This window comes from Numida meleagris, chromosome 2 (genome assembly GCF_002078875.1).
Source record: "Numida meleagris isolate 19003 breed g44 Domestic line chromosome 2, NumMel1.0, whole genome shotgun sequence".
In the NCBI taxonomy this organism is placed as follows: Eukaryota; Metazoa; Chordata; class Aves; order Galliformes; family Numididae; genus Numida; species Numida meleagris.
The window spans coordinates 125,741,499-125,768,264 of record NC_034410.1 but is presented as its reverse complement, the minus strand read 5'-3'; the positions used below and the strand labels follow the sequence as shown (position 1 = coordinate 125,768,264).

Sequence of the window (26,766 nt, the reverse complement as noted above, 5' to 3'; positions counted from 1 at the left end):
TGTTAAAGGTTCAGGCTACATTGTACAGGCTTAAAATAAATGCTATGCAGAACTCAGCATTAAGAATTGCTGCTGAAGAGAAGCATGCGCTTTCCTGCAGATATTTATAGCTTTCTCTGCTCCTGTGATGAGCAATTTGGAGGGGTAAAGCACTCAACATTTTACATCCATTCAGAAACTACACAATGATTTTATGCCTTTTAAACTCCACAAGCCTAAATGTCCCATGACTCACTTTCTAGTAATTCTTTTCATTAAACTCAGTTTACTGATGAGCTAAAGCTGGATAATAGTTACAGAAAAAACAGCATGGCATTTTTACTAAAAAACGTAGATATTTTGTTATCTATTTTTGAGCAATTACTCGTTTCTCTGTATTGTGTATTCAATTACAAGCTGTGATAATTTTCTGTCCTCATAAGAGAAATTTAAAGCAAAACCAAACATGATGACTTGTAAAAGTACTGGGAAAGTTGCTTTTAAGTACAGTCAATAGGGTATGAATTCTCTGCAGCTGTATCACTGATGTAATATCCCCAGAAAAGGCAGGGGTGTAGATGACTTAGGGTGAGTAACATATTGAATGCACAAAAGTAAAGTCAAAATATTCCAAAAATTATAATGGAAGTCAAAAAGAATCTCAGAGAAATCACAGTTTCCAAGACTCCCAGATATTCAGTACATGCACATGACTTGATCAAGATGCAGACAAGCACTTTTATCTCAGTTCCTACTAAGACTAAAGTCGTCACTCTGTAAATCCAGATATTTTTTGGCAAATTCTGCAGGTGAAGTACATACTTAAAAAAAAAGTAGAAATGAAGATGTAATCTTCAGGATAAGAAAGATTTTCTGTTTTATGCATAAAGAGGGAAACGGGTGTAGGCATTTTTGAATATGTTTTAAGATTCATATAAAGGGTTTAGATCTCCATGCCTTCCTTCCAGAAGTCAGTAACTTTGTTAGCTGGTGGAAAACATAAAAGTGATTTTCTCATTTCTCTCTCATGAATTTGCAGTCCAGACTCAAAAATGTCACTCTTGTGCAAAATATTACACTTCAGCTTCAAAATGATCATAGGATAAAAAGAAAGTCACATCTCATTAATAGGCTACCAGTCTGGGAAAGACAGGAACTTCTGTACCCCAAACTTAGCTTTAGGACTGCCTGGCTGTGTAGCTTTTGGAAAACCATTTGACTTACCTTCTTTGCCCATTAGAAAAGAATTCCCACAATATACTGAAAAATCACCTGTAGGCTGTGGTGACTTTGTGAAAGAGACTTAATCTGCAATTAACTGCAGAACTGGGAAATTAAATATATGAATAGCACCGTGTGCAACTGTCCCACATCCTTCCTGGATGCAAAACAGCATTACTTTAAAACAGACATGCCTAATGACCAATTTCTATTTTAAAGTAGCATTATCAGGAGGAGAAATGTTTCTTACTATTTGTCATGATAAATAGCAAATGCAGATAGTAATACAAATGCAAATAATGCAAGTAATGTAAATGCAAACAGTAACTACTAAACTGCACACATTTTGCAGATGAATTCTCAAGTGGCTAATCATCCTTACTGTCTTATTCTTGTCCTCCAATGGGACCTCAACTCTGCTATTAACTTACATTTTACATGCATTATGAATTTTAATGCTGCGTTGTTAAATCAGGCTACACCAAGCATGAGAGAGTAGGACAAGCATCACTGCCACTTTTTGTTAGTGAATCTGAGGTAGATTCAGGTAGTGCTTCTCAACTCACCCAGCAAAGCAGTCAAAAAGACAGTACTTGAAGCCACCGTTCCTGCCTCTGTGTTGCCTTGCTCTTCGTGGTGTCTCCTCTGGAGTTGCCCTCTTTAATTTCCATCTACCTGTTTTTCAACTTTAGAAAATCTTCCCTGCTGATGAAAACTCACTGCCCTTACCACAAAGCTCTGCCTGCCAGTAACAGAGGCCAAGGACAGCAGCAAGTGGAGGCCTTGATGGAGCTCTTACCCTTGTGCTCTTCAGAGTCATCTCAATTACATCTTTCAGTTCCTGAGCCCCAAGGCACAAAACATGCAAATTTTTTAAGTCAGGCAGTCTTTTCCAATATCCGTATCACTGTACAGACACTGAGAAAGACAGAATAAAATGCCAAAAAGATTTGGAAAAGAAAAATAAAACATAAACCAAAGGAGGCTGGTCTGTCCTGTAGTGAAACCCAACCACAAGCAAAAGACAGAGCGGGATTGTCACAGAAGTCCCCCCTCCAAGTGCCAAGAGGATTAATAAGAAGGGAAATGCCTAAAGTCCTCTACCAGGTGCTTGCACAACATATTTATGAAACAACTGTGACTACAAGTCACTGCTCCATAGCTGGTCAAATATTCATGAAATGGTCTGGAGCTTCCAGAAGTAACTGTGCACAAAATATTATTCCTTTCCACTACACACGTGGTGAACACACGTGATAGATGCCCCATCCTTGGAGGCATTCAAGGTCAGCCTGGATGGCGCTCTAATCAACCTGATCTAGCTGTGGATGTCCTTGCTCATTGCAGGAGAGTCGGTCTAGATGACCTTTAAAGGTCCTTTCCAACTCAAACGATTCTATGATTCTGTGATACACGATCAGGCTCTCATATAATTTAGCAGAAAAGAGAACAAAAAAAATCAAGAAGCTTTTCTTCTGGAAAGTCTTGAATTTTCCCAGTCAAGAGTGCGCTGCAATGCACACATCATTAATTTCTGTGCAGAAAACATTGTTCACTTCAACCAGCAATTAGTGGTAACATTTCTATCCTGTGCAATGATGAGATTTTTATGCTAATCATTACGCAGCAGTAAATTAATCATTTGGGCACATTTAGATGATATGTATATTTCATGAGACAGATATAGATATCAAGATCGGTTTGATATTTACTCACGGCAAATGGAAGAGTCTCAAATTGTTATGGGGGGAGCATACTAACTAAACATACAGCCAGAGATATTTGCAGTGTAACAGCTGAAGAAGCATAGCTTCATCTCTTGTCCCAAGAAATAGCTCTCTTTCTTTGCTTTTAATTATTTTAAGGGAGGTAAAAATCTTGTGGGATCGCGTAAAACCAAATCATTCAAAGAGTGGCCGTGAAAATCCAATAATGTTTTGACATATGAAGAACAAAAGCAGCAACTTGTTTTCTGATCCTGTATTTTTCCTTTTATTATGGGCAAAATTACCAATGTTACATTATGCAGAATTGAAAAGAGACTTTTCATCAGCACTTGCACTATCGTCTAGTCGGGTGAATGAATTATGTATCTGACTCGTCCCTCTGTAACTATGTCTGAAAGCTTTGAGTTGTAGCAAAAAGGAAGCCTACCCAGGGGCCTCCCTTCTCACTGGATGCGAGAGATTTGTAATACCTTCAGGAAAATGTTTATTTAAAATTGGAATTTTTTGACACATATTTAAATACTACTGCTCTTTTTTTCAGCTCCAAGTTCACAGGCCTTTGCAAGCAAAAAGCATTCTAGTCCACAGCTGGCAGTATTTTATTTTATCGAGGGAAAAATATACGTGGTCTCTGTATCTTAGAATGTCATCAAAATACTTACAGAAAGCACACTTTTACGACAGCTGACACTGACAATAACAGTAATAGAAATAATGTGCTCAGCTACTACTTTCTCAGCTAAGGTAAGACAACAGTGCTGCGGTGGTATACAAGTGTAAAGTAAAGTTATGTTGCTATACCTGGATCACTTAAGAAGTGTTCATGAACTGAAAATTGACTATCCTATATACGTTTAATTGCCAGCAATTGGAACAGCATAATTGCTACACTGAGCAGAGATAAAGATGAGCTGTTGCACAGCGACTACAAAAACCCACTGGGAAAAAAATTTATTAACATCTCTCTGTTACAGAAATTTTTGAGAGGTATGTCTCAACGAGCTAGGATATCAGGAGAATAATGCAAGCATCTGAAACTTAAGATCTGAGAACTATTACAGGCCAGACAAAATAGAACAGGTGAATCAAAAAGAGAACATCTTATTTTAATAAAACCCTGCTTTTGGGGGGAAAAAATGATTGGTTTTCAATTCAAGAAGTATAAGTTTCAATTTCATTGTTAACATAAAAATAAGATTGCAATTTTGATTCTTGAACTTATTTTTTTTAATCCGCTCTACAAATCTTCCCTCCCGAACTATGTATCCAAAGTTGCCGTGAAGGTAAAATCTTCATCAGGAGCATTATGACCTTAGTTTTTACAGCTTATCTTATTTAACTGATGAGCCAACAAGCTCATCTTGGGATGTACTGTGGAGTCAATGTGCATACAGCAGCATTGTTCTTCTCTCCTGAGAGCATTCCTGATTCCAAAGACATCAAAAGGTCTGACTTGAGGCATTTAAGGATTTAATTCACCTACAGAAAAAAAACACAAATAAACCCGGTTTTGAGGTGAGCACAGATGAAGACTTGTAACAACACATATAATATCACTGAAAACCCTTCTGAACCTCTGATGTGCAGAGCAGCACATCTCAAGGAAAAAGGATTTAAAACAAAGATGAGGAAGCATCCAGTAATATCTGTGAAGGTCAAAAGGCTGCATTCGGAGGCAGCTGAAGGTCCATCAGTGATGAGCACCACCAGCTACGCTCTCGTCATACAAGTAAGAAAAAAACAAACACACGTCACGCTTTGAAAGCGGAATAAATTTTTGCTACCTTTCTTTAAATAGTATTTCTTCAAAAAAGAAATAGCAGGATATCTCTAGGCAGTGCTTATGTTCCTGAAATGTTTTGGAGGGAAAATTGAAATATTTAATACAGTTGATGTAAAACCACTATTAGGGGGTTTATCATGGTAAACAGGTATCACAGTTATTAATTCCATAAACATGAATGGCTCATCACTAAGCTATTGCTTAGCTACAGAACTCACAAACAACACCAGAGATTGGTTGCCATTCAGTTTAACACTCTGTTACTTTAGTTGTTTTGTGTTGATTAGATTGTAACAGTTGGTCACATCAGTAAGGCTGCTTGCTGCAAAACTTAAAAGAAGAAAAAATCATGTCACAAAGAAATGAGAAGAAATCATATGCCCCAGAACGTTTCCCAAGAGCAGTTATCTCTTGACACCTCTGAAAATTTGAATATACATAATCTTTCAGCAGGAAAACAAAACAAAACAAAACCAACAACAACAAACATACAAAAGCGAAGTATATAACAATCATATTCTCACATTAATTCTTCCTTGAAAGTTCCCAGGTACCAGCGTCCTCTTGCCTCTGTTCCAGCAGAGGAGGGCATTCCATTCTCTGTGAATGGCTCCAGCAGCAGGAATCAAAATCTGCTTTTACCCTTCGTTTGGACATCAGCTGGCAGGTAGTGAAGGTCACAGATCACAGCTGTGATGGCTGTTTCTGGAACATCATGGCGTTTCAGAGAAAAACTGCCACATACAATTCTCTGCATGTCCCTGTGGGGAGTTTTCCATCAGAAAGAAGAGGACAAGGCACAGATTTCTATGGGGAGGTGACCAAAGACACATAGGAGCTGCTGCTGTCTAGAGAGCTGGACATTTTGTTACTGATTTTCCTATCTTTTATCTTGGTTTATCTGAGTCTTGCATGAAGCAACTTTTATTAAGATTTAACAGCAGGAACTGAGTGAACAATTAAAAGCCACACTATTTTACCAATTTGACCATTTTACCATATATTACCATTAAAACAGTCAAGACTAATTTTCTCTAGGCCTGAAAAGCACATTATTACCTTAAAAGTGTAAGAAGAAAAGGTTGTTTTGTTAATTGCATATCATTTGAATGCACAGATTGAAAGAAAATAAACCCATAAATATGTACTCAACACAATGATTATTCTGATGCGATGAATTTATTTTGTTGTATTTTTCCTGCTGCACAGGATCAGTTTGCATAAAAATGATGACTTCATCATACCAAAGAGATAATATACTTTCATCAGAAATTTTAAAAGTACTCAGGAAATTTGAAGTGAAAATCACAAATGGCAAATGTTTAAACAGCAAAAAGAACCAGGAATGTGTAAGAGAGTATGTGCTTTGAGGAAAACAGACAATATAATGTGCAAAATCAGGGTGAAAAAATGAATTTCCCACAGCTGTAGACCACATGTATTAGTGGACTCACAGTCTTTACTGATGAACAGAAATCTTCTCTCTTGATGCTTTATTACCTTGGCAGCATCTCCTCCATGTCAGCAATTATATAGGAGACAACAGTCCAAACAGCAGCACAGAGATTCATCTGGTTTGGATCCTGAACTGTCATCGTGTCCCCTTGAGAATGATGAAACCAGAAGTATTTACTGAGGTCATCATGCAAGCTGGCACCTACCAAGAAAAATGGGCAATATTCCATTATAGGAATACAAACATTTAAAAGCAGAAAATAAAACTTGAACCCATTCCTGCACTGTTTATTATTAAATCCAATCCTAATACAACTGTATAAAGTTCCATATAATAACCACGCAGAACCATGGCATGTGCCATTTGTAGGTTTATGTTAATTGACCAGAGTCTACACATGGCAGCACTTCCTCACAGAGAGATTCATTTCCCCTGTAACAGTGTGCATCCATTTCCATCTAAGAGTACCAGAGTCCAATTAGGAAAATCCATACAATAACCCACACACAGCAGCACTTCCTTCAGTTCTTAATTCCACAGAATTCTATAGTTGTGAGACCTCGTATCAATATTTATGACTACTCTGTCAATTGCTTAGTTATGAGTCCTTTTCTTCTGTTACCTGTGTGGAGAAAAGCTCTTTGATTCTGCTTCTACTTATAAGCCTCAGTTCACTACAATGACATGCTGTTTCAGAGCAGTTTTCCAGATCACCTGAGATAACCCAGCACACTACATCACGGTGGCTGCCAAGAGTCCCTGTCACCCAGGGCAGACACAAGTTGGGTGAAGGAAGCCATGGCTCTTCCTAGTCAGGAACAAATGGCTCCCTCTGGGGCACACTGCTTGAGCTTCCTCAAGCAGTGTGGGCTCAGGGAGCACAAATATTGCTGGTGTGGAGTCACTCAAGGCCTCAAAGAAGACTGAAAGCAAGAGAAGCAGAAGAAGCTTCTGTCCAACAGACACTGCAGCAGAGACACCGGTGTGGTGTTTGTGACTTTTCTTTCTAGCCGTTGTTCACGTGGTCCAGCATCCACTGCCTCACTCTGACAACCTTTCTCCTTGCAATTAATTCACATTGAGTTCACTATCTCTGCCTCTTCTTTCCGGTTTTATCCCAGAACCCCAGGATGACTGAGGCTGGCAGGGCCCTCTGGGCCATCTGGCCTACCCCTGCTCCAGCAAGGACACCCAGAGCAAGGGGCCCAGGCCCATGGCCAAGCGGCTTCTGAAGGTCTCCAAGATCTTCTGATCCCAGGGCCTCTGGGCAACCTGTGCCAGTGCTCTGGCACTGCACCGCACAGCAGCGCTGCCTCATGCTCAGAGGGACCTCCTGTGCTCCAGTTTGTGCCCATGGCCTGTGTCCTGGCACTGGACACCACTGAACAGAGCCTGGCTGTGTCCTCTGTGCACCCTTCCTTCAGGTATTTGTATATCAGCGAGATCTCCCCGAGCCCCCTCATCTCCAGGCTGAACAGGCCCAGCTCCATCCACATCTCCTCACAGGAGAGGGGCTCCAGACCTGCAGCATCTTCATGGCCCTTTTGCACTCTCTCCAGTATGTCCATCTCATATACTGAGAAGTCCAAAACCGGACACAGCTTCAATCTTCTTTCCATTTTATCAGCTTCCATTTGCTTCACTTTACTCTTACATGACTTTACCTAAAATTTGGAAAATAAGTAAATGTGGTACTTGCCAACACCACATTGATTCACTGCTTGTAATTTCTTGGTGTCAATTCATTTACTCTGCAGAGATAGAAGGCCTGCAGCAATCTCTGTAGGAAGCAGCCAGCACAAAAACCCCTTGTTCCTTGGATGGCCACAGAACTGAGAAAACAAGTCCTGACAGAAGTTCAAGAGTAAGAGCTATGGGCCACAGTCAGAAACACAGACTGAAATTACTCCCACTGTATCAAGTAATACATAAAAAAAAAACAGGACTGTTTGATTATAAATAAGAAATAAATAAATTATTCATATCTTTATTTACAAGCACTGGAAAATCAGCATCAGATGATGAGGGCTTTGATAAATTCACATGCATTCATAGGACTCACTATTATGATTTTTTTTTTCACTTAGATGCATGAAGCCTTTGATGAGAATGAAAGAAAAACTTATCACAACATAACTGTACATTCCTATAATACATATCTTTTGATCACTCACATAGCCATTTAGGACACAGTCCAGCTCTTGCCGTGTAATTACTATTGTAATGGGAACTGATCTGGACTGCTTGTTTCACTATTCTTTTACAGAGAAGGAAAATAAAAGGTAATGCATTTTATAATTCCATCTGATATGAAGAACCCTTCATAAGACATGATATGCAGAAAGACCAAAGGCTGCAACATATGCTTACACGGTATTGTGATTTCATCTAAGAGGCTGCTCTTGCTCAAGAGACGTATTTGCCATTGACTTGAACCAATACAATCCTGCTGAAGTCAATGGGTTTGTTACAGGTTCTGAATTATGTTCCAATAATTGTAACATTCAATTTATGTCACCTCATATTCACTTCTAATACTCTATTCCGAATTCTTTTAAATATATACAATCATAAAGTAATTGAGCTATGATAAATTCTTTAACTGATGGAATTCTGCCCTACAGATGCATTACAAGTCAAGTCACTGAGGCAAATCCATTACAATTTTTGAATATTTTAATGAGAATTACGGCAAAAAATTTGTAGCCTGGAATTTGTAGTAGACATTCCACTAATGATAGCAATTATGAACTTAGTGTTTTTTCTCTGTGAATGGAACAAGTATAAATACATTTACTTTGTAATGTTTAACTCCTCAAAATGCTGAAATACCTGTTTCTCTAAATTGATTTAAAAATAAGATAATGATGTAACTTTGACACCAACCAATTAGTGTGTAAGAACTTGTGCAGAAGGATTTGTTACAAAGTGTGTGGGTAGAGAAAATACTGAAGGGTTCCTGATCTGGCCATACTGACTCTTTAAAGTCTGAGGCTATTATTGAAGTCAGTGACCCGTAAACATCTTATGAGACTAATGAAAAGACCCTAAGAATCCAGTTTTATTCTGTGTAATTAGAAACAAACGTGAAAATCTGTATTCTTGGCTTTGAGTACAAGAGAAGCATACAGCAGAGCACCCCACACAAGCCTCTAGACATGAAACACCCTGGGACACAGATATGACTGCAAGCAATTTTCATGTCTCCTTCTCCAAATATGAGACTCCTCTATATTGATGTTAGTTGCCAGAAGATATTTATGGCTTTCAGAGGTCGCCGGGCTGTGGGAAGATGCTGAATATTGCCCCTTCACCACCACATGTCCCAGACTGAGGTCAACCTGTGCAGATGACTGTGAAGAGGGAAGTCCTGAGAGGCTCTGCAGACAGAAGTCATGTCGGATTACCTAAATAAAGTCAGTGGGATACCACAGCCCTTTTTCTAATGCATGAACAGAAAAAAAATTGCTTTGAATATAAACAGTCATCCTACAGGATTTAGGAGAAAAGAAGAGAATTCTGTGTAATACTTTGGGCAGTAAGATTTCGACGTAGATTGGCTGGCTGACCTTAGTGGATCCTATACAGACACTGTATTATTAACTCTTCTCAAGCAAAATCCGGCCAGTAGCCAAATTTGTCACTTCCAGAAGTCTGAAAGGTAGTGAGAAATCAGAAAGAATCACTTACATACAAATTTTAAAACTCTATTTGCCAAGTTATTTTGTGCTGCTGTTTTTTTTTTTCCACCGGAGAGTTTAGTTGTTATTATTTAGATGGTGCCATTTCCTCAGGAACAATAGATACATATAGTAACAAATGGAGGTTTATTTTTGCAAGCTATATAAACTAGCAGTCAAGTAGAACAGGTGAGCAGACATATCTCATAGATCTGCCAATAAATTATTTACCCATCTCCACGGCAGCTACCTACAAAGTGGATAGCAACAGCCTCACAAAAGTGCCGAATGGTCAAATTAAGTACTTAAAAATCCTCAGATGGGAAGTGTTACATAGGTATACGTCAGGTATTTAACTCTGATTTCCAGGTGGAACCAATACACAAACAGAAAAAACAGTGATGGGCTCTGTGCTCCACTGTTATATTTTATGCTCTTTGCTGCTTTCCCTCTGTTCCAGATTGCAGAACAAGAACACCCATAAAGAAAAAGGGAATGTTTGCCAAACAACCCTCTTTAATTGGCCTTTTTCAGTCTGTTCACATTTACAGTGATGCAAATCACATGAGGAACACTGCTGGCCAATAAGGAATTTAGTGAGAAACTGCTTTTAGCTGGATGTAGTAAATGTTATGGTATGGAAACAGGGAATGTTAAAAGCAGCTGCCAAATACTGTACTTATTATTCAAATGCATCAAAAATACTGGAAATCAAACCTGAAAATAATTAATCACAGTTTCAGTAAGATACTACATAGATAGTTCATAACTCCATTACAGAATGGCAGGAATCACTCTTTAGCACAGTGGTGCACTTCAGCTATCTTAAGGCTGCCACTTAGGGCGAGTTGTGACTCCCCAAGTGCCTGGGGAGGACCATGATGTGAGCCACAAAAGAAACATCTCATGTCTGGAGTAAACGCTGAGGCCAGCACTCTGCTCTTGGGTTGGACCATGTGTGTGCTTAGGGGCCTAAAGCACACTCGGTTGGGTTCTCCTTGAGGCAGCGGGGCAAGGCCTCGCTCATCTGCCATTGGTGGGAAATGCTCACAAACACTGCTAACGCCTCTGACTTCTCAGTCTGGGCTTTTGGGCTTCTTTGTTGTGGGGATTTTGCCTTTTTATTCTCCTGCTCTCAACTCCTTCTGAGATCATTTCCTTACATATGACCTATTAGTGAGCACTGAGCAAGCTGCTGGTGAAACAGATTTTGTCCTCAGGTTACAGAGCAGAGCAGCAAAGCTTGTCCAACTTACTCCATAAGGCAATTCTTTTAAAAACATATACAACCAGCATACACCCTTCTGTGACAAGATGCCTGCTGAAAACCCAGATTGCACAGTGGCGCTTGGGGTGATGCTGGTGTCATCTGAGAGGGCAAAACCATTAATCACAGGAGTCCCTTTAGCACAGCTGGCAGGTGTCCTGTGATCAGACCTCACTTCTAGGAAACAATCATTCCCAGGTGTTGCAGGCCTGCTACACACTGCTCAACCAGTCCCTCAAACATAAATCCAGTTTACTCCTACTCCCTTCCCCAAGTGCTGCACCTTCCTTTAAGACTAGTCACCTTCCAAGCTTTGCCATCAAGTGCAAGTGTTTCTTCATGGATCGATTCACCGTCATGAAGCTGCGAGGAAAATAGGGTAATGGTGTAACACTGCACCAAAGCAGTCAATTTCTTTTTATTTTATTAACATGAATTACGGCCACTGTTTCCAGAAGCAATAACCAAACATAACAACCTGCTGCTGCTACCAGTGCAAACCCTGCCACTTTTCCATTAGTTCTGTTTGTGACTTGACTGAGCTACTGTCATGACTACGCCCTGCTCCCAGATGGTGGCTACCAAGTGCAGCAGGAATAACACTTGCCACCTTCTCTGCTGCTGCACTATAGGCCTCATCTGCAGGAACCGCATTTATCGATCCATATGGAGCTCTGTGCTGGAGAGAGTGCAATGAAGGGCCACCAAGATGCCAAGGGGCCTTGAGCAGATCTTCTGTGAGGAGAGGCTGAGAGAGATGGGACTGCTGAGCCTGGAGAAAAGAAGGCTCAGGGGGATCTTATCAGTGGGTATAAATAACTCAAGGCAGAGAGCCAGTCTCTTTGTAGTTCCCACTGACAGGAGAAGAGGTAATGGGCACATTTTAAAACACATGAACAGATGTGTTAAAACACAGATGTTAAAACATCTGTACTCAAGAAAACATTTTTGTTTTCATTGTGAGGGTGGTCAAACACTGACTCAGGTTATCCACAAAGGTTGTGGAGTCTCCATCCTTGAAAAGACCCAAACCCTCACCAGACACAGTCCTGGGCTACCTGCTGTAATTGCCCCTGCTTGAGCAGGGGGGTTGGATCAGATGATCCCAAGAGGTCCCTTTCAGCCTCACCCACCCTGCATGACTCTGCAAACCTTGGTGCCATTTCCTTGGCTAAATCAGACAGCTCTTACAACAGACATGCCATAAATAAATTCTTCAGTTCTCTCTTTTTGCTCCTTCATGTCTGGAACTCATTTCTTGAGTCTCTGCATGACCAGCTATTTTATAACAGTTTGATGCAGTGCATAAGGCAGGTAAAAGCAGCCGCTTTGGTAATTGATAGTGACAGTGTATTTTCAGTAATCAGCTGTGTAAGAGTATCTTGATGAAAACCCACACACACGCGCTGAGGAATTCTGAAAAACAGTCAATTCTTTCTAGCTCTGATCTCAGCATGAAATGCACACTGTGAATATTAATTGGCTGGTGAGCAGAATATTTACCTGTCTTACAACATATCTTCATCAAACAGCAATTTTTCACACGTTAATAAACTGTCTGCCACATTTTTTTCTTGCTAACTTAATTAGATGAGATACTGCTACTGAGATAGAAGGATGAATGAATCACAGAATGAATGATGAGTGTGTCAGTTATGACCACCACTTCTTGTCAATCAGCCAGGCACAGTACTGCCTTGATATACATTGCTCTAACTAGTCATCAATGAAATTAAACAGACATTCAAGCTTTAAAATTATTTCTCATTTGTGCAATGATTCAAAAATTAGTTACTGATTATGAGCAAAGACAGCTTCCGTAAGACCCAGGTATCTTCAAGGGGGAAAGCATGTTATATCTATTGAGTGTTTTTTCAGTGCAAAATGTTTTGCATTATATTTCTCCCTACATTTGTTTTCTTTTTTTTTGTTTTTGTTTTACACACCAAATAAATGTAATTGCCAAAGGAAGCCCAGTGTAAGTCGTGAAGTTGTATGTCTGCTGTACTGCCCTACCAATGACTTCCCAGCTGTTTTTGCTTTCAACTGAATTTTGTAACACAACAATTCAGTGAAACTTTCATATACAAGTGTTTGTGTAAGGTCTCCTGAGTGTGCTGGGTCTTCAATACTATTGTTAGATGTTTGGGATACTGACCCCCATGATCTCTATATATACATTGCCATATATAGTGAAGTTAATATGCTAATGAATAACAATAATGTATAAGTGATGTGTAACTTTTTTAGATCTCATTTTACAGCAATCCCTAGAGGAGATGACAGAATTGCCACTCCACTGTTTCACACAGTATATTTACCTCTCCAAAAAAAAAAAAGAAAAAGACTCCAGTTCAGAAGAGCATACACTCCAAATAGACCAGAGGGACTGCAGGGTGAGAGAGGCATGCAGAGATGAAATGGCACATCCATTTTCTCACAGCAGCTGAGAAAGAAATAAATGCTAAACATCTGAGCCTAGACTAGTGCCCTGGTGAGCAAGCTATACTACCTCCTAACAGCAAAGTTAGAAATGCCTCCACAAAGGATACTTTGCTCAGTGTTTCCAAAAGTACATGAAGCTCAAAGAAAAGCCTTGCAAGATTACTTTCATCTGTACATATCACATCTTCCAAGCGCCTACATCTTCTAGCTTCATCTTAATGTCAAATCTGCAAAAAGAACTGCTGATAGTGAGACGTAAATACAAATACATAATCTCAAACTTTGTTTTTATTTCTGCGCTAATTTTCCTGACTACAAAACAGATTACTTTTTTTCATCTATTTTTCTTGTTTTTTCCTTAAGAAACACAAAAACTCCTTGACTATCAAATGGAATCTACTCTCAGGTCTTTTTAACATCAGTGGCACTACTCAGGAATGTACAAAAAATACAGTGCCTAGGCAATAAAAGAAGACCTGATAAAATCCATACATATATGTTCTTTACATTGAGTACTCAGAAGAAAATAGGCAAAGGGCTACAGCATAGTTTTCTACATAGCTAAAAACTTATGTGTACCAGGAAAGAATAAAATAAGCATTCTCCTGCTTACACCAGAGAGCTAACTCAGCTTTTGTGCTCCCACATACCTTGTGAAATGGGGGCATGAGGTTACGTATATGCCCATGCAGTAACAGAATCAATAGACTCTCACTTTTTGTAAGCAGAGCACTGCTGTCCTGAACATTTTGAAAGGTCGAAACTGCAGGGAAGAGGTGAGGAGAGGCATGATTTTTCCCCAAAAGGGTATGTGTCAAAGAGCTATCAAAGAAAGATATAGATAAAAGATTTGAACAGGAATAACATTTCTTACTCTACTTTTTGTTTTGTGCCTTTCTAAATCCCAGCAAAATCTCACATCCTAAATGGTCAGGCATTAAAACTACTACAGTTACACTTCTGCTTATCAAGGGCTTACTTTTGGAAGGCTACATCGCCAGTGCTGCAGCCCCAAGGGGCATCTCACTGCTTGTGCTGGTGCTGCCTGATGCTCTGTGAGCTGCCCTCAGTTATAAGCAATCTTCAGAACTATTTCTGTTACGAAAACCCAACTTTGTAGACAGTTCCTGCATTTTAGTGCACATATTTATCTCTTCTTTCATGGGACAACCTGTAGTTGATAGCTGGCTGTAATGCCAATTATTTCATTACCCATTTTTCAAGTATGCAGAGACAATGGAGAATGTTACTGCTGTTTAGTGGAGCACTGACAGCATTTGCTCTCCCGTCATTTAGTCTCAATGATGAAATTACAGGCTAAGTTGCCCAAGTTTCATGGCTGGAGACACTGAAATAGTTTCCAGTACAGAGCTTATAAATAACATCAGAAGTCCTGCTGTTTCACCTCCTGAGTCATTCTCTCAAAAGTCTTTAAAATTCATGATTCAAACAACAAGGCAGACGGAAAGCTTTCAGTAGGTTGTTTCAGCAGCTAATTAAATGAAACTGCAGTGTAAGGGAGACAATATGAAGTGTGTATTATTTCTTGTTTTGCCCAATGCATTTGAGAATTAATCCTCTGGATATACTAAACAGACTAAATTACAGCTCAGGATTATCACAGTTATGTTTGCAACATATTAACCTTTCACTCATTGCAGTGGAGGAACAGTGGCAGCTGGAGATTCAATCTACGCTTACAGAATAGAATCCTGTGAAATCAGGTCTCAGGAAAGTAAGCAGTTCTACCCCATACAGCACAGGAAGATCAGTTTCTAAAGTGATATCCTGAACTGCTCTTGACTGGGAAAAAAAACAGCTGAAGATTCACCAAGAAAAGGTGTTGGAACCTCAACTCATTGAGCCTGTTTTAAATCATGAAGACTGACTTGGGGAAAGTGCTCTGTGCCACCCGGCTGGATGTTTCCAGACACCAGAAATTCAGAAATCTGCATGCAGCCCACTATGTTTTGACCACCTCTGCTGGAGTGATCCTCCATAAACTCACTAATCCAATCTTTGTACCTATTTACAACCCTGCTCCCCACATCTTCTATGGCAGTGCACTGTGTGCTCCAGCATATCATGTCGGTATGCTACAGCTCTCACGCTAGGAGCTGCAGCAGTGGTACCCTGCCTTTCTCTGTCGATCTTTTTCATACCATTGATGGTCTCATGTGCTTTTATTATGTCTTGCCTCAACAGTTTTTCCCAAGCTGAAGAGTCCTTCGCACATGGAAACCATGAATATCTCTCAGGATGCAGACTGCTATGACTATTGCTGTTCTTTTTCTCATCCCGTTTCACTGTTTCTGATAAGAGAAGTCTGAAACTCTCTACAAAAGTCAGCATGTGAATGAACCATAAAATCATAGAAGCGTTTGAGTTAAAAGGGACCTTTACAGGTCATCTGGTTCAACTCCCCTGCAACAAACAGGGACAGCTAGATCAGGATGCTCACAGACCGGTCCAGCCTGACCTTGAATGTCTCCAAGGATGGGGCATCCACTGGATCTCTGGGCAACCTGTTCCAGTGTCTCACTGTCATTACTGTAAAAAACTCCGTCTTAATATCCAGCCTGAACTCATGATGTGGTGGATGAGAGGCTGCAGAGCAGCTCCACAGAAAGGGATCTGGGGTTCAGGGTGACAGCAAGTTGAATACAAGTCAGCAGTGTGCCCTGGCAGCCACAAGGACAACCACACCCTGGGGTGCACCAGGCCCAGCACTGCCAGCGGGTGAGGGGAGAAGTTGTCTCACTCTGCTCTGCACAGTGTGGCCTCACCCTGAGCACTGGGTGCAGTTTGGGTGCCGCAATAGAAGAAGGACATAAAAATATTAGAGTGTCCAAAGGAAGGCTACAAAGATGGTGACGGGTATAGAGAGCAAGATGCATGAGGAGTGGCTGAGGCCGCTGGGTTTGTTCAGCACAGAGCAGAGGAGCTGAGGGGAGGCCTCATGGCGGCTGCAGCTCCTCACAGGGAGCGGAGGGGCAGCGCTGAGCTCTGCTCTCTGTGACAGCGACAGGGCCCAAGGGGACGGCATGGAGCTGTGTCAGGGGAAGGGCGGGTGGGGGCTAGGGACAGGTTCTGCTCCAGGGGGTGGTGGGCATGGAACAGGCTGCTCAGGGCAGTGGGCACGGCCCTGGTTTGAATTTTGGGTGGTCCTGTGTGGAGTCAGGAGTTGGATTCATTGGCCCTTGTGGGTCCCTTCCAGCTCAGGATATTCTTTTGATTCTGTGTGACTGCAGCATCTCCCTACAAACTTCCCCACAATGTTTTCTTTTGGCTCTCCTCCCACAGCACACAACTCCCTGCTTTTCACTGTCCCCAGGTACTGAACTGACACTTTCTGACAATTGTTCCCAATGATCTGCAGATCTTTCTTACCAGTTAAGAACTAATCTGGATCCTGTTGTCACATATGCAAAGCACTTGCATATATGCACAGCAAACTGCATTACTCTGCATTCAGTGGCATTGAAATGCCACTGGCTGTTTTATCACTTAAGCACTTCCTATCATGAGATTATTGTCACAGTTTCGGTTTGTCATCAGTAAATGCTGCCAAGTTGCTATTCACTCTATTTGTGACACTCAAAGTAAAAAAAAAAGGTGTTCAGGAAGCCTAATAAAGGTATTCCTCCATTAGGAAAACTGACTATTTCTACCTCCTCTTAATCAGGTACTCTGATAGAGAGTTCTGATAGAACTCTGCAAGAAGGAAATATCTCTTATCTCCTACTAGCGTATTTCTCTAAAAGTCTTTTAAAGTGCACTTTGCTGACAAGATACAGTTAAAAAAACAGTTATAAACTTCAAAAACATTTACTAGATCAGAGAGGCATAACTTCTTTCTTCACAAGCAACACTGATTAATTATTCCACTCCTTTCATATTTTCTGTTCTTGCAACCAGTAGAATCATAGAGTCATAGAATGGTTTGGGTTGGAAGGGACCTTAGAGGCCATTTAGTTCCTACCCCCTGCCATGGACAGGGCTGCTCCCCCGCGGATCAGGCTGTCCAGGGCCCCTTCCAACCTGGTACCACCAGGGATGTGGCATCCACAGCTCTCAGGGCAGCCTGTGCCGGGGTCTCACTGCTCTTATAGTGAAGAATTTCTTCCTAGTGTCTAATCTAAATCTATCCTCTTATAGTTTAAAGCCATTACGCCTTTTTCTGCCACTGCACGCTCTGACAGTCTCTCTCCAGCTTTACCATAGGCCCCTTTAGGTAGTGGAAAGCTGCTATAAGGTCTCCCATTCTCCTGGATTTTTACCACTCTGGCTCAATGATTCATCCTTATTTATGCAGGGCTTTTCAATGTACAATTATATACCTATATTAATTGTAGGAATACATTCAGTATATTAAAATACAGTTCATTTCATTTCTGCTTTATTTAAAATGAGCTATGTGACCACATATACAACATATAGTTATATAGAGACTACTTAACAAAGCTGGTATTTTTAGAACTGTTTTTTGAATTTATAAACTCTTCACATTTTGCATTTTCTTTAAAACATTACTTAAGATGGATGAAAGTCATTGCAAAATTGACAATTTCTCCACTCTAGAATTTGTCTTCATGCACTTATTTATGCCTCAGCTCAGTAAAGCACTTAAAGTTTGAGCATGTAATTTACTGATAAGGCTTTAAATATTGCACATGAGGGTTAAGTGAAGTACTTTGTAAGACTGGGACCCATGTGAACCATCTTTCCCAATCAAATGCATTTTTATATATTTCTATACTCACTATATAACTGTTCTACGGCACTGATGCCGTAGATGATTGATGTTGAATGATTGATGACTGATGTTGAAGTGCTTTCTTCAGCATCCTCCACTAGCCAAGAAGCTTGCTGTCAGTGCCCAGCAGCGGACTTATTCCACAGAGAAACTCTGTGCTAGGATCTTCCAAAGACCCCCAGGCATTCAGAGGAGAAATGCACTTCCTGGGATATGTTAAAGCTCTGATGTGGTGAGCTGGAACCAGGGGAATGAGCCATGTATCAGGGCTTATTTCAGCATGCGTGTCTGCAGTAACCATATGTATTCATATTTTCATTCACTTTAAGAAGCTTCCTTGTATTTCACATATAATGAAGGTTTTACCTAAGTCAAATTTGCAGCCCAGTTTAATACAAGCCTTTAGGTCTGCTTTCCCAGAGGGGGTACCAGATTCAGAAAAAACATCCAGTTTTCTCTTGAAGACTCTAATCTCTGCTGGCCACAAACACAACTGGATGCTTAGTTACAAACTCCCCGCAGGGACTCTTTAGCAATTTGCTAACTCCTAGGAATGCTAAATTCAAAGCACCTGGCTTAGCAGAACTCTCCTCTGTCCAGATGGTGACCAAAGCCTTTTAGCAACTACCCTGGTGATGAAGTAGTCATGGAGAAAAATGATCACCCCTACTGTAAGGAAAACATATTTTAAGGAAACCATGAGTTAGTTATATTTTATACAACAAAAACAACTGTGTATTTATACAAACACATCAGCAGGGTAAGCAATTTTTTTACTGCCTTGTTGCTGTCATACCCAATTGAAACTTCAAACACCTGAAGGGGATGGTGGATTTTAGATGCAGAACTGTCAGACAGGGCTGGTAGAATACTGTGACTACAACAATAAAACATACTTCATAATATCTACTGTTACTCTAATTAATGCATACTATGGAATTAAAGCAATATAAGCTATTTCCTAAAAAATGCTAGATGCTTCAGATATTGATGATGAAATACTTCTTTCATTTGATCTACAAACCAGCGTATATGTAACTAGTTTATTATTAATAGAAAAACAGAGAGGTACTTGAAACAAAGTTCAGATCTGATCTTATCTCAAGGTTCAGGGTAGTTCAGATCCGCAGTTTTGTGCCCTTTCTAAAAAAAAGTTCTAGTAATTCTCCCCATTATGATATGCAGATGGTGGTGTTCTATGGGCTGTGAACAAAAAGAAGCAGGAAAGAAGAAAAAACAATTGAAACCAATGTTTCTGTGTTCTTAAACAATAACGTTCATATATTTTTTTCAGCAAAGCTGCAAAGAAAGATCATATTTTAACCTCAAAAAAGGAATTAAAGTACAATTAAGACACCCATTACAACAACGGCAATTACGGAATCTCTGCTTTCATATTTCATGAAAAGACATGGGGCTCCCTACAGAAAAGAAAAGGTGAAATTCAAGGATGCTTGTCCTTTAAAGGTGGGAAGGACAGAAATTCCTGACACCTGCTCAGACTCTGCAGCATATCGCCTAACTGGATGTGGACTCTGACTAATCCACACGGTACCATTTATATCAGAAAAACACAGTGTAAATAAGGCCACGTCCCTCTCTAGCAAAATTCTTTCTGCCTGTAAATTTGAGTTGATGTGAAAAGCTGTTCTACCACAGTGCAAACATGCTGAGTCACTTGTCACAATGCAAATATATTAAAAGATCAGTCACAAGGCTCAGAAAGATCACTAAGAGATGCTAATAATTAATTTTAAGTTGAAAGGTTGCTTCTTTTCAGTGACAGAACTTCAATCCCATCAGTAAGTGATAATATCATTTGTCTTAAAGACAGTTGTACTGCTTTCTCTGTGCCACACATGCTGGATATACCATTTTTTTCTTAGTAATTTGTCATTTTATTTTATTTATTCATATGAAACCTACATGGGGGAAAGCCCCATGTAAAACAGGAAACTGTTTGGGTGAAACTTTCCAGAAGCAGAAGATGGCACTCGTGTATTCTGCCGTTCCTGGACGCTGAGCTGCGAGTGCGTCTTCCAAACCCTCCTCCAGATACGATCTGATTATCTCCATTGCAATCATATTATTGCACAAATCAAGAATCAATACATATTTTTCAGCATTTGGGAGTAAAAATGTCCAAGACTCCATTTTAAATTATATACTGAGGTTGCTCAGTGCAGCTTTTCCAGAAATTGCGTGAGCAGCTCCAAATGGCACATTTTATATATGATGCAACAAATGTAGATAATTTGGTAAGTGACTGACTTTATGCAATACTAAGTAAACTTAGTTTATTAGTTCAAACACTCCCTGCCACCCTTCTGATACAGTGTGACCGTTCTAAAACTCAGAGCAGTGTTTACAGTTGTATAAATAGAAGAAGCTTAGATTTGAGTTTAAGTCAAAATCAGGGCAAATAACCCGTTGTAAAGCTGTTAGCTGTGTGGGGCTCAAAAACCATCTACAGTCTGATGCAGCAGGGAAAAAGAGCCAGTGATGACGGATGGTAGCAGCCTAGAACAAGTTATGTGACCTATGCAAGATTATTTCTGAATGACTGTAATTAGTTTAATAAAGATACAGTAAAGCCCCTCAAAAAATCTTAATCTCTGTGTTGCTACACTTGCCTCTCACAGGAGAAAGACAAGCTCCCCAGACTCAACTTTTCATAACCAGGTTCCAATTTGACAGACGCTTGGACATTAAATCCAGATATGATGGATTTGGATCTCTATCCTCACCTTCTTGCCCTTCCTTATGATTACTCTACTCATATCCACCTTTTTAATCAATTAAAAGGTTTGCTATTCTAATTTAACCACTAAGAAAAGGTTGAGAATGTCAAAAAATTCAAAACATTCAGGTTTCATTGGAAAAGAGGAGATATGAGTAAGGAATTTGTTTCCACTCAAATACATATATTGAAAGCATCTTTAAACACAGTGAATAAATATACTAACCCCCACATAATTTAAAACCTTTCAGGAGCCAAACTATTTATTTCCATGGAAATTACAACAGATACAAAGAGCACAATAATGCTATTTGATAGAGCAAACTCTCAGCTACAAAACAAGCCCCTGCTGAGGGCTGTGTCTTGAACTTTTTCTTTGATAGGGAATTCACATTGCCACTCCACACACTGCTGTTTTGACTCTGGCTCACAGAGATGACACCACGTCTCATCACCATTAATGATGTGATCCGGGAAACTGTTACCTTCAGCCTCACGTTGGTTCAATAGGTCCTGACAGACTTGCATACAGTGTTCCTTCTGTTCCTGTGCGAGCATTTGTGGGACCCACCTGGAGCAAACTTTGTGATATTCCAATACTGTCATCATTGTTTCCAAAGCATTGAAGCATTGGCTGTAATCTGCCAATTTGTGCAGATGAGCTGATTGAGACACTCTTCATTTTGTGGTATGACAGCTGTGCATGGCCATCTGGAATGTGGCTTGTTTTTCATGTTGCTGCAACCAGAGCTGAAATGCACCACCCACTGCCTCACTGTGCTCACATCCACTGTTTGGTCTCTATGAACGTGCGGCAAGTGTTCATGAATGCCAATAGGTGCAATTTTTTTCCGCATGGAGGAATTTAATGACACGCCTTTGCTTCATACGCACTTCCATGTCAGAGACCATTTTGTCCACTGCTTCTCTGCTGCCATTTGTCACACGGCAACAACATGTAATGGAATGTTGGTGGGAAGGTTCAACCTCTACTGCCATACCACCACCATCTGCCTCTGATGCTGTGGGCCAACATAACAAGATAGGAAGCATTACTTTCAGAGCAGCCCTCGTATCTCTGCTACAGACTAAAGGAATGGCAATGAGTACTCAGTCAAGCTAGAACTAAAGGTGTTGTCTGTAAGTAACATCTGAATGAAAAATATTTAACACTTGTCCAATATGTATTTTACTTTTATATCCTCACTTCTAAACTGTCAGGCATTTGATAGAAAAAAGAAAAGAGGATGATTTTGTCTCTCTTTAAGATTGGTAGTTTCAAAATAGTTTTTGCAAAATAATCATGATCAATGATTGCTTGAATACTTCAGATTTCCCACTCCCACGAAGAGTGTCACAGAAGAAAAAAGGCAGGTCTCATTAGTTCTATGTAGTCCAACCTCAGCCTGGTGGTACCAGATTGCTCAGAAGAGGTGGAAAAAAATACCACCTTCTCAAAGAAGCAGACACAGAAATCACAATGCATTGACTGAAGAATGGAAAGCTTTCTGCTGTCATGTATTCTTTTCAGGGTCAAAAATACACCAGGAATATTTTAAATGAGAAACTCACTGCAGGTAAGTGCAGTCACGTTATTCCTGGGCTGACAGACTGCAATCACTGCCCACTGATGCCAGCAGGGACCAGAGATGGGACTCCAAATGTGGCTCAGGGTTTTAAAAACCACAGAGTAGCACAGAAGGCAATAATAATTATTTCAATAATTAGATTCTGTCTTGTGCTGTGTACCAAGAGTCCAAGGCTTAACTGGAATTAGAAGAGGCACCCAGAGTGCCTTAGAAGCAGTCTGTGAATGGAGAAGCCAAACATCCTTTTCTTGAACAGTGAAAGAACAATCACATTTCTTCATGTATCAGTAAACCTAAAATGCACTACAAATCAAAAAGACCAGAGAAAAGAAGCAAAAGAAGAAAGCACCTGGAATGACACTATCCATGATGGGGATGTGTGTTGAAGGCTGCCCTATTTCTCTTCTGCAGAAAGGATGCTCTACTTTTTCTCCACTGTACCAAAGTTAAGCAGAACCCCAAAACAGTAATACAGGTTTTCCTTTGCATGACTTGCTGATGCAGAAGAAAGAGCAGAAGGAGAGCAGATGATGCAGAGGGCCTGGGAAGGGAGTTGTGAACAGGAGCCCAGGCCACAGACAGGAAGGAGCTCACAGCTGGAGGAGGCAGAGCCGCAGCACAGCTGCTCCAGAGGACAGCATCAGCCCAAGGCACAGCGTGAAGCCAGGGTCCTGCTGGCTTCCACAGGAACGCGCATCCCCATTAGGGTTCTTCTCTTAGATAAACCCTGAGGGTTTCTGGCAGAGGGATGTGAGTGTCAGAGATACACATACAGGTCCCACACATAGCCACGTCCCACTTGCTTGCTATCAGAAACCTGATACCCGGATACTCCCTCGGGCCAAGGGAGAGTAACATGAAGTTGATCCTAGGTTGATTGTACTAAGAGAAATAGCTTTTAAAAGCAGCAAGATAATGCTCGCAAAAAAACATATCTCAGAATTGTATGACAATTAATAGATTCCTTGGAACTTGTCTGATCAAAAGAGAGAATCTACACGGAAGACATTTGCACAACACATGACATGTGATGATCCCTTCGAAGTCCTGAGATATCCAGTCTGTGGTTCTCCAGTCCTGGCTCCATGAAGCTGGAGCAGCCCTGCCAAAGCCACTCTCCTTCCTATTCCCATCAGCTACGAGTTGGAAAGCAATGCTAGTACAGACCTAACTCTCAAGGCTGGCAGTGGCCATAGCTCAGGAGCCTTCTATACCTTTTGTATGGGAAAAAAAACCACCCCAGAAATTAACCAATGTTTTGCCAGTCTCAAGGATTCTGGTAATTTGTGACTGCCGTTTTTCTGTAGCATGCTGTGTACAGGCTGAGAACAGACAACAAAAGGATTATACACTATGGCTTGTCTGAAAATTGTACAAACGAGGTAGGCACAAACTGCAGCTTGTGCAGGGCTGCCTGGTGTCTCCAGGGGGGCTGTCAGTGTGACAAGCAGCCCGAGTTAGTCTGTGAGATGCACCAGGTAGGGTCTGAGCGCAAGAAAAACAACAGTGTGAAGCCTTCTTTTGGTGACATCTGTATCATGTACAGGGGGCTTTAATTCTGCTCTGAAACACAAATGAAAAGATACTGACAACTTTTTTAGTGTTTCAAACCCATGCAGCTTATTTCAGAGTCCCAGTAATTCTGAAGGTCTGCAGTGCACTGTCTCATCTGCTTGCAAATTAGGTTAGCATTTTTAAAGCACAGAACAGAAATAATATGCAAGGAGTCAATAATGGCCACTGGTATCATTAATTTCCTGTTTATCTCTGGCTTAAACCTGGAATGAACTAAAAAATGCTTTCATTTGAAAGCAGTCAGACTGCAAAACTGCAGGCCTACGAATCCATACAGCACTGCCCCACCTACTTCATCATCCCTCTCCCCTTCCCCTCCTCATTTGCCTCAACCTGCCCCTCAGCTTTGGCCAGCTGCTGCACCTCGAGCCTGAAGACACTTGGCTGCAGGAGAGCCTCAGGTTTTTACTGTATGGAGACAAAGCTCAGGGGAAAGGCTCAGCACAATTTACATGCTTGCACCTTAAATAACATCCAGCACAGCCCGGCATCTAAAACGCCAGTGACTATACAGAGTGCCGTGTATGATTATCCAGACTATTTAGCACTATTTCATCCGTATGCAGGCTAGCGCTACTCAGAACACAAGAAGAGTCAACTGGCAAAAAAGAGCAAAGTTTCAACTAGCCTGCTATTCTACCTCTGGTAGCAGCCAATGCTGTGGGGAAGGAATGGGAGAACCAGAGCCAGTTCTTTCAGCCTATCCGTACAGCCATCTGCAGCTTAAGGGCTTTTTTGAAAGAGAAGTTGCATTCCTATCACTGTGTTCAACAGCCCTTGCTGGGACTTTCTCCCTTGCTGTAATCTGTCCTTTTTAAATTTACGTTTGATTCTGGTTTCCAAAACATCTTGTGGTGCTGAAATCCTCCTTCCAAATATGCATTACCTAGAGAAGTTCTTTTGCCTGCTGTCTGTCCTCTGGTTGGACACACTGATCCTTCAGCTGCATAACAAAAGCTGAATAGTTACTCTTTATAGTATAATGAAGCATCATCTATAAAACAGTATTACAGAGGATGAATATTCACCTTTCCTGTGCTGTTCATGCACATCCCTCATATTCTTTTAATTATTTTATTTAGCCTTAAGACACACCAGGCCAATCGCAGAAAACCAGGAACCAGCTTGGTGGTTGTCACATCCCACCTGAGAAGGAAGGGAAGGGTGACCAGATTTTTAACACACCTCCTGGTTAGATTAACATGAAACTGACACTCAAGGTCTTTAAACACAATCATCAACTTTAATGAGAATCTCTGTACTGCAATTATCTTAAAAGTACTGGCACTCTTACAACTATATCTATCTAAGATGTGTGGCTAAACTATGTGACTTTATATGAAATTGAAGCCTTGCATTACTTAACAATTTTCCAAAGGAAAAAGAAAGGAGAGAGATGGAGGAAGGGAGGAGGAAGAAGGAGATACAGTCAGAAAAAGAGATCACCAGTCCAGACTCCAGCACTGGTCCAGCCAACAGTTGAGGGTTCTCAGTCTGTGAGAGCATTTGTCCAGAAGTTCCAAAGTTCCTAAGTCCCTAAGGTACTGAAGTCTCCAACTCTTCCCAAGCTTCTCCTGGGCATCCTTCTATGCCTGGCTAGGTTTATGGGGTTTGTCATCGACAAGCTCACCATCAACAACTTCATCAACAAATTTGACATCAAAAAGTCCACAGTCAAAACTCTGCAAAAAACAACTCTGCTTGAACAGGAGAGTTTTGGCCAGAGCAAGGCCGTTCTGTTTCCACAGGGCTCCTTCCCCTGACCAGGTCTTCAGCCATTAACCTGTTGTCATGGCAATGGTCTTATCTTGCAAGTGTTTGAGACAATTCCAGATACATCACAGATAAAGTGTTACGTTGGTCTATGTTCACATTGGCTTCAAATTCTGGGGTAGCTTTGGCAGTGTAAGGATTGGTTCGCTTTGATTAAATTAATAATTTATAACCCATATTGCATTGCTGCTGCAGTTATATGTGATGCAAAGAACTGTGATTTCACGGCATCAGTATCACAACAAATACAGACAGAACTGGGAAAAGCTGGGATTTTCATTTTGCAACAAATTACACTATTCTGTTTTTTCTTCTTTCCAATTCAAATGAAAATAAGCGGCACCACAAACCGTTCTCACAAACGGAAATAAAACAGGAAAACCAAATAGTCCACTCATGCACAATTCTATTGCTTGATACACGTGAAAAAAAATGCTTCAAAATATAGTTTCTATAATTACTCAAGATTTTAACCAAATGTCTGTTTAGTGTAACTCACCATTCTATTTCCTATCACAATTTCATCTAATTAGATATTATTTATATTAATCAATATTTCACAATATCATTCTTTCCTTAAAAATACAAAGAGCTAATCTACTTAGAAAAACTACTTTTGCAATGAATTCTGAATATGAAGAAACACCGAACCATAAATTTAGGATCAATGCTCAGCCATAAAAGCACAATGATCTCTAGATTCTACTGTTATACTCCTGCACCTTATTCTGTATCATCAGTACGTACAATGTCCCGCTTTGACCTAAATTTCTAA

The 26,766-nt window shown here is 40.5% G+C and overlaps 1 protein-coding gene across 7 annotated transcripts in view; it reads right to left on the bottom strand.

The window, feature by feature from the left end:
• Positions 3,192 to 26,766, bottom strand: part of CPQ (carboxypeptidase Q) — a 163,804-nt gene continuing 140,229 nt past the window's right edge. For 5 of the 7 annotated variants that reach the window (XM_021388142.1, XM_021388146.1, XM_021388145.1 and 2 more), the window contains 2 exons: positions 6,211 to 6,367; positions 4,429 to 5,471 (listed from right to left, as the gene is read on the bottom strand). In XM_021388142.1, the coding sequence (XP_021243817.1) occupies positions 5,336 to 5,471; positions 6,211 to 6,367 (293 nt within the window). In that variant the 3' untranslated portion in view covers positions 4,429 to 5,335. Of the gene's footprint in view, positions 4,407 to 4,428; positions 5,472 to 5,870; positions 6,368 to 26,766 lie in introns of those variants that run through there. The other 2 variants (XM_021388149.1, XM_021388148.1) reach the window with 2 other exon arrangements.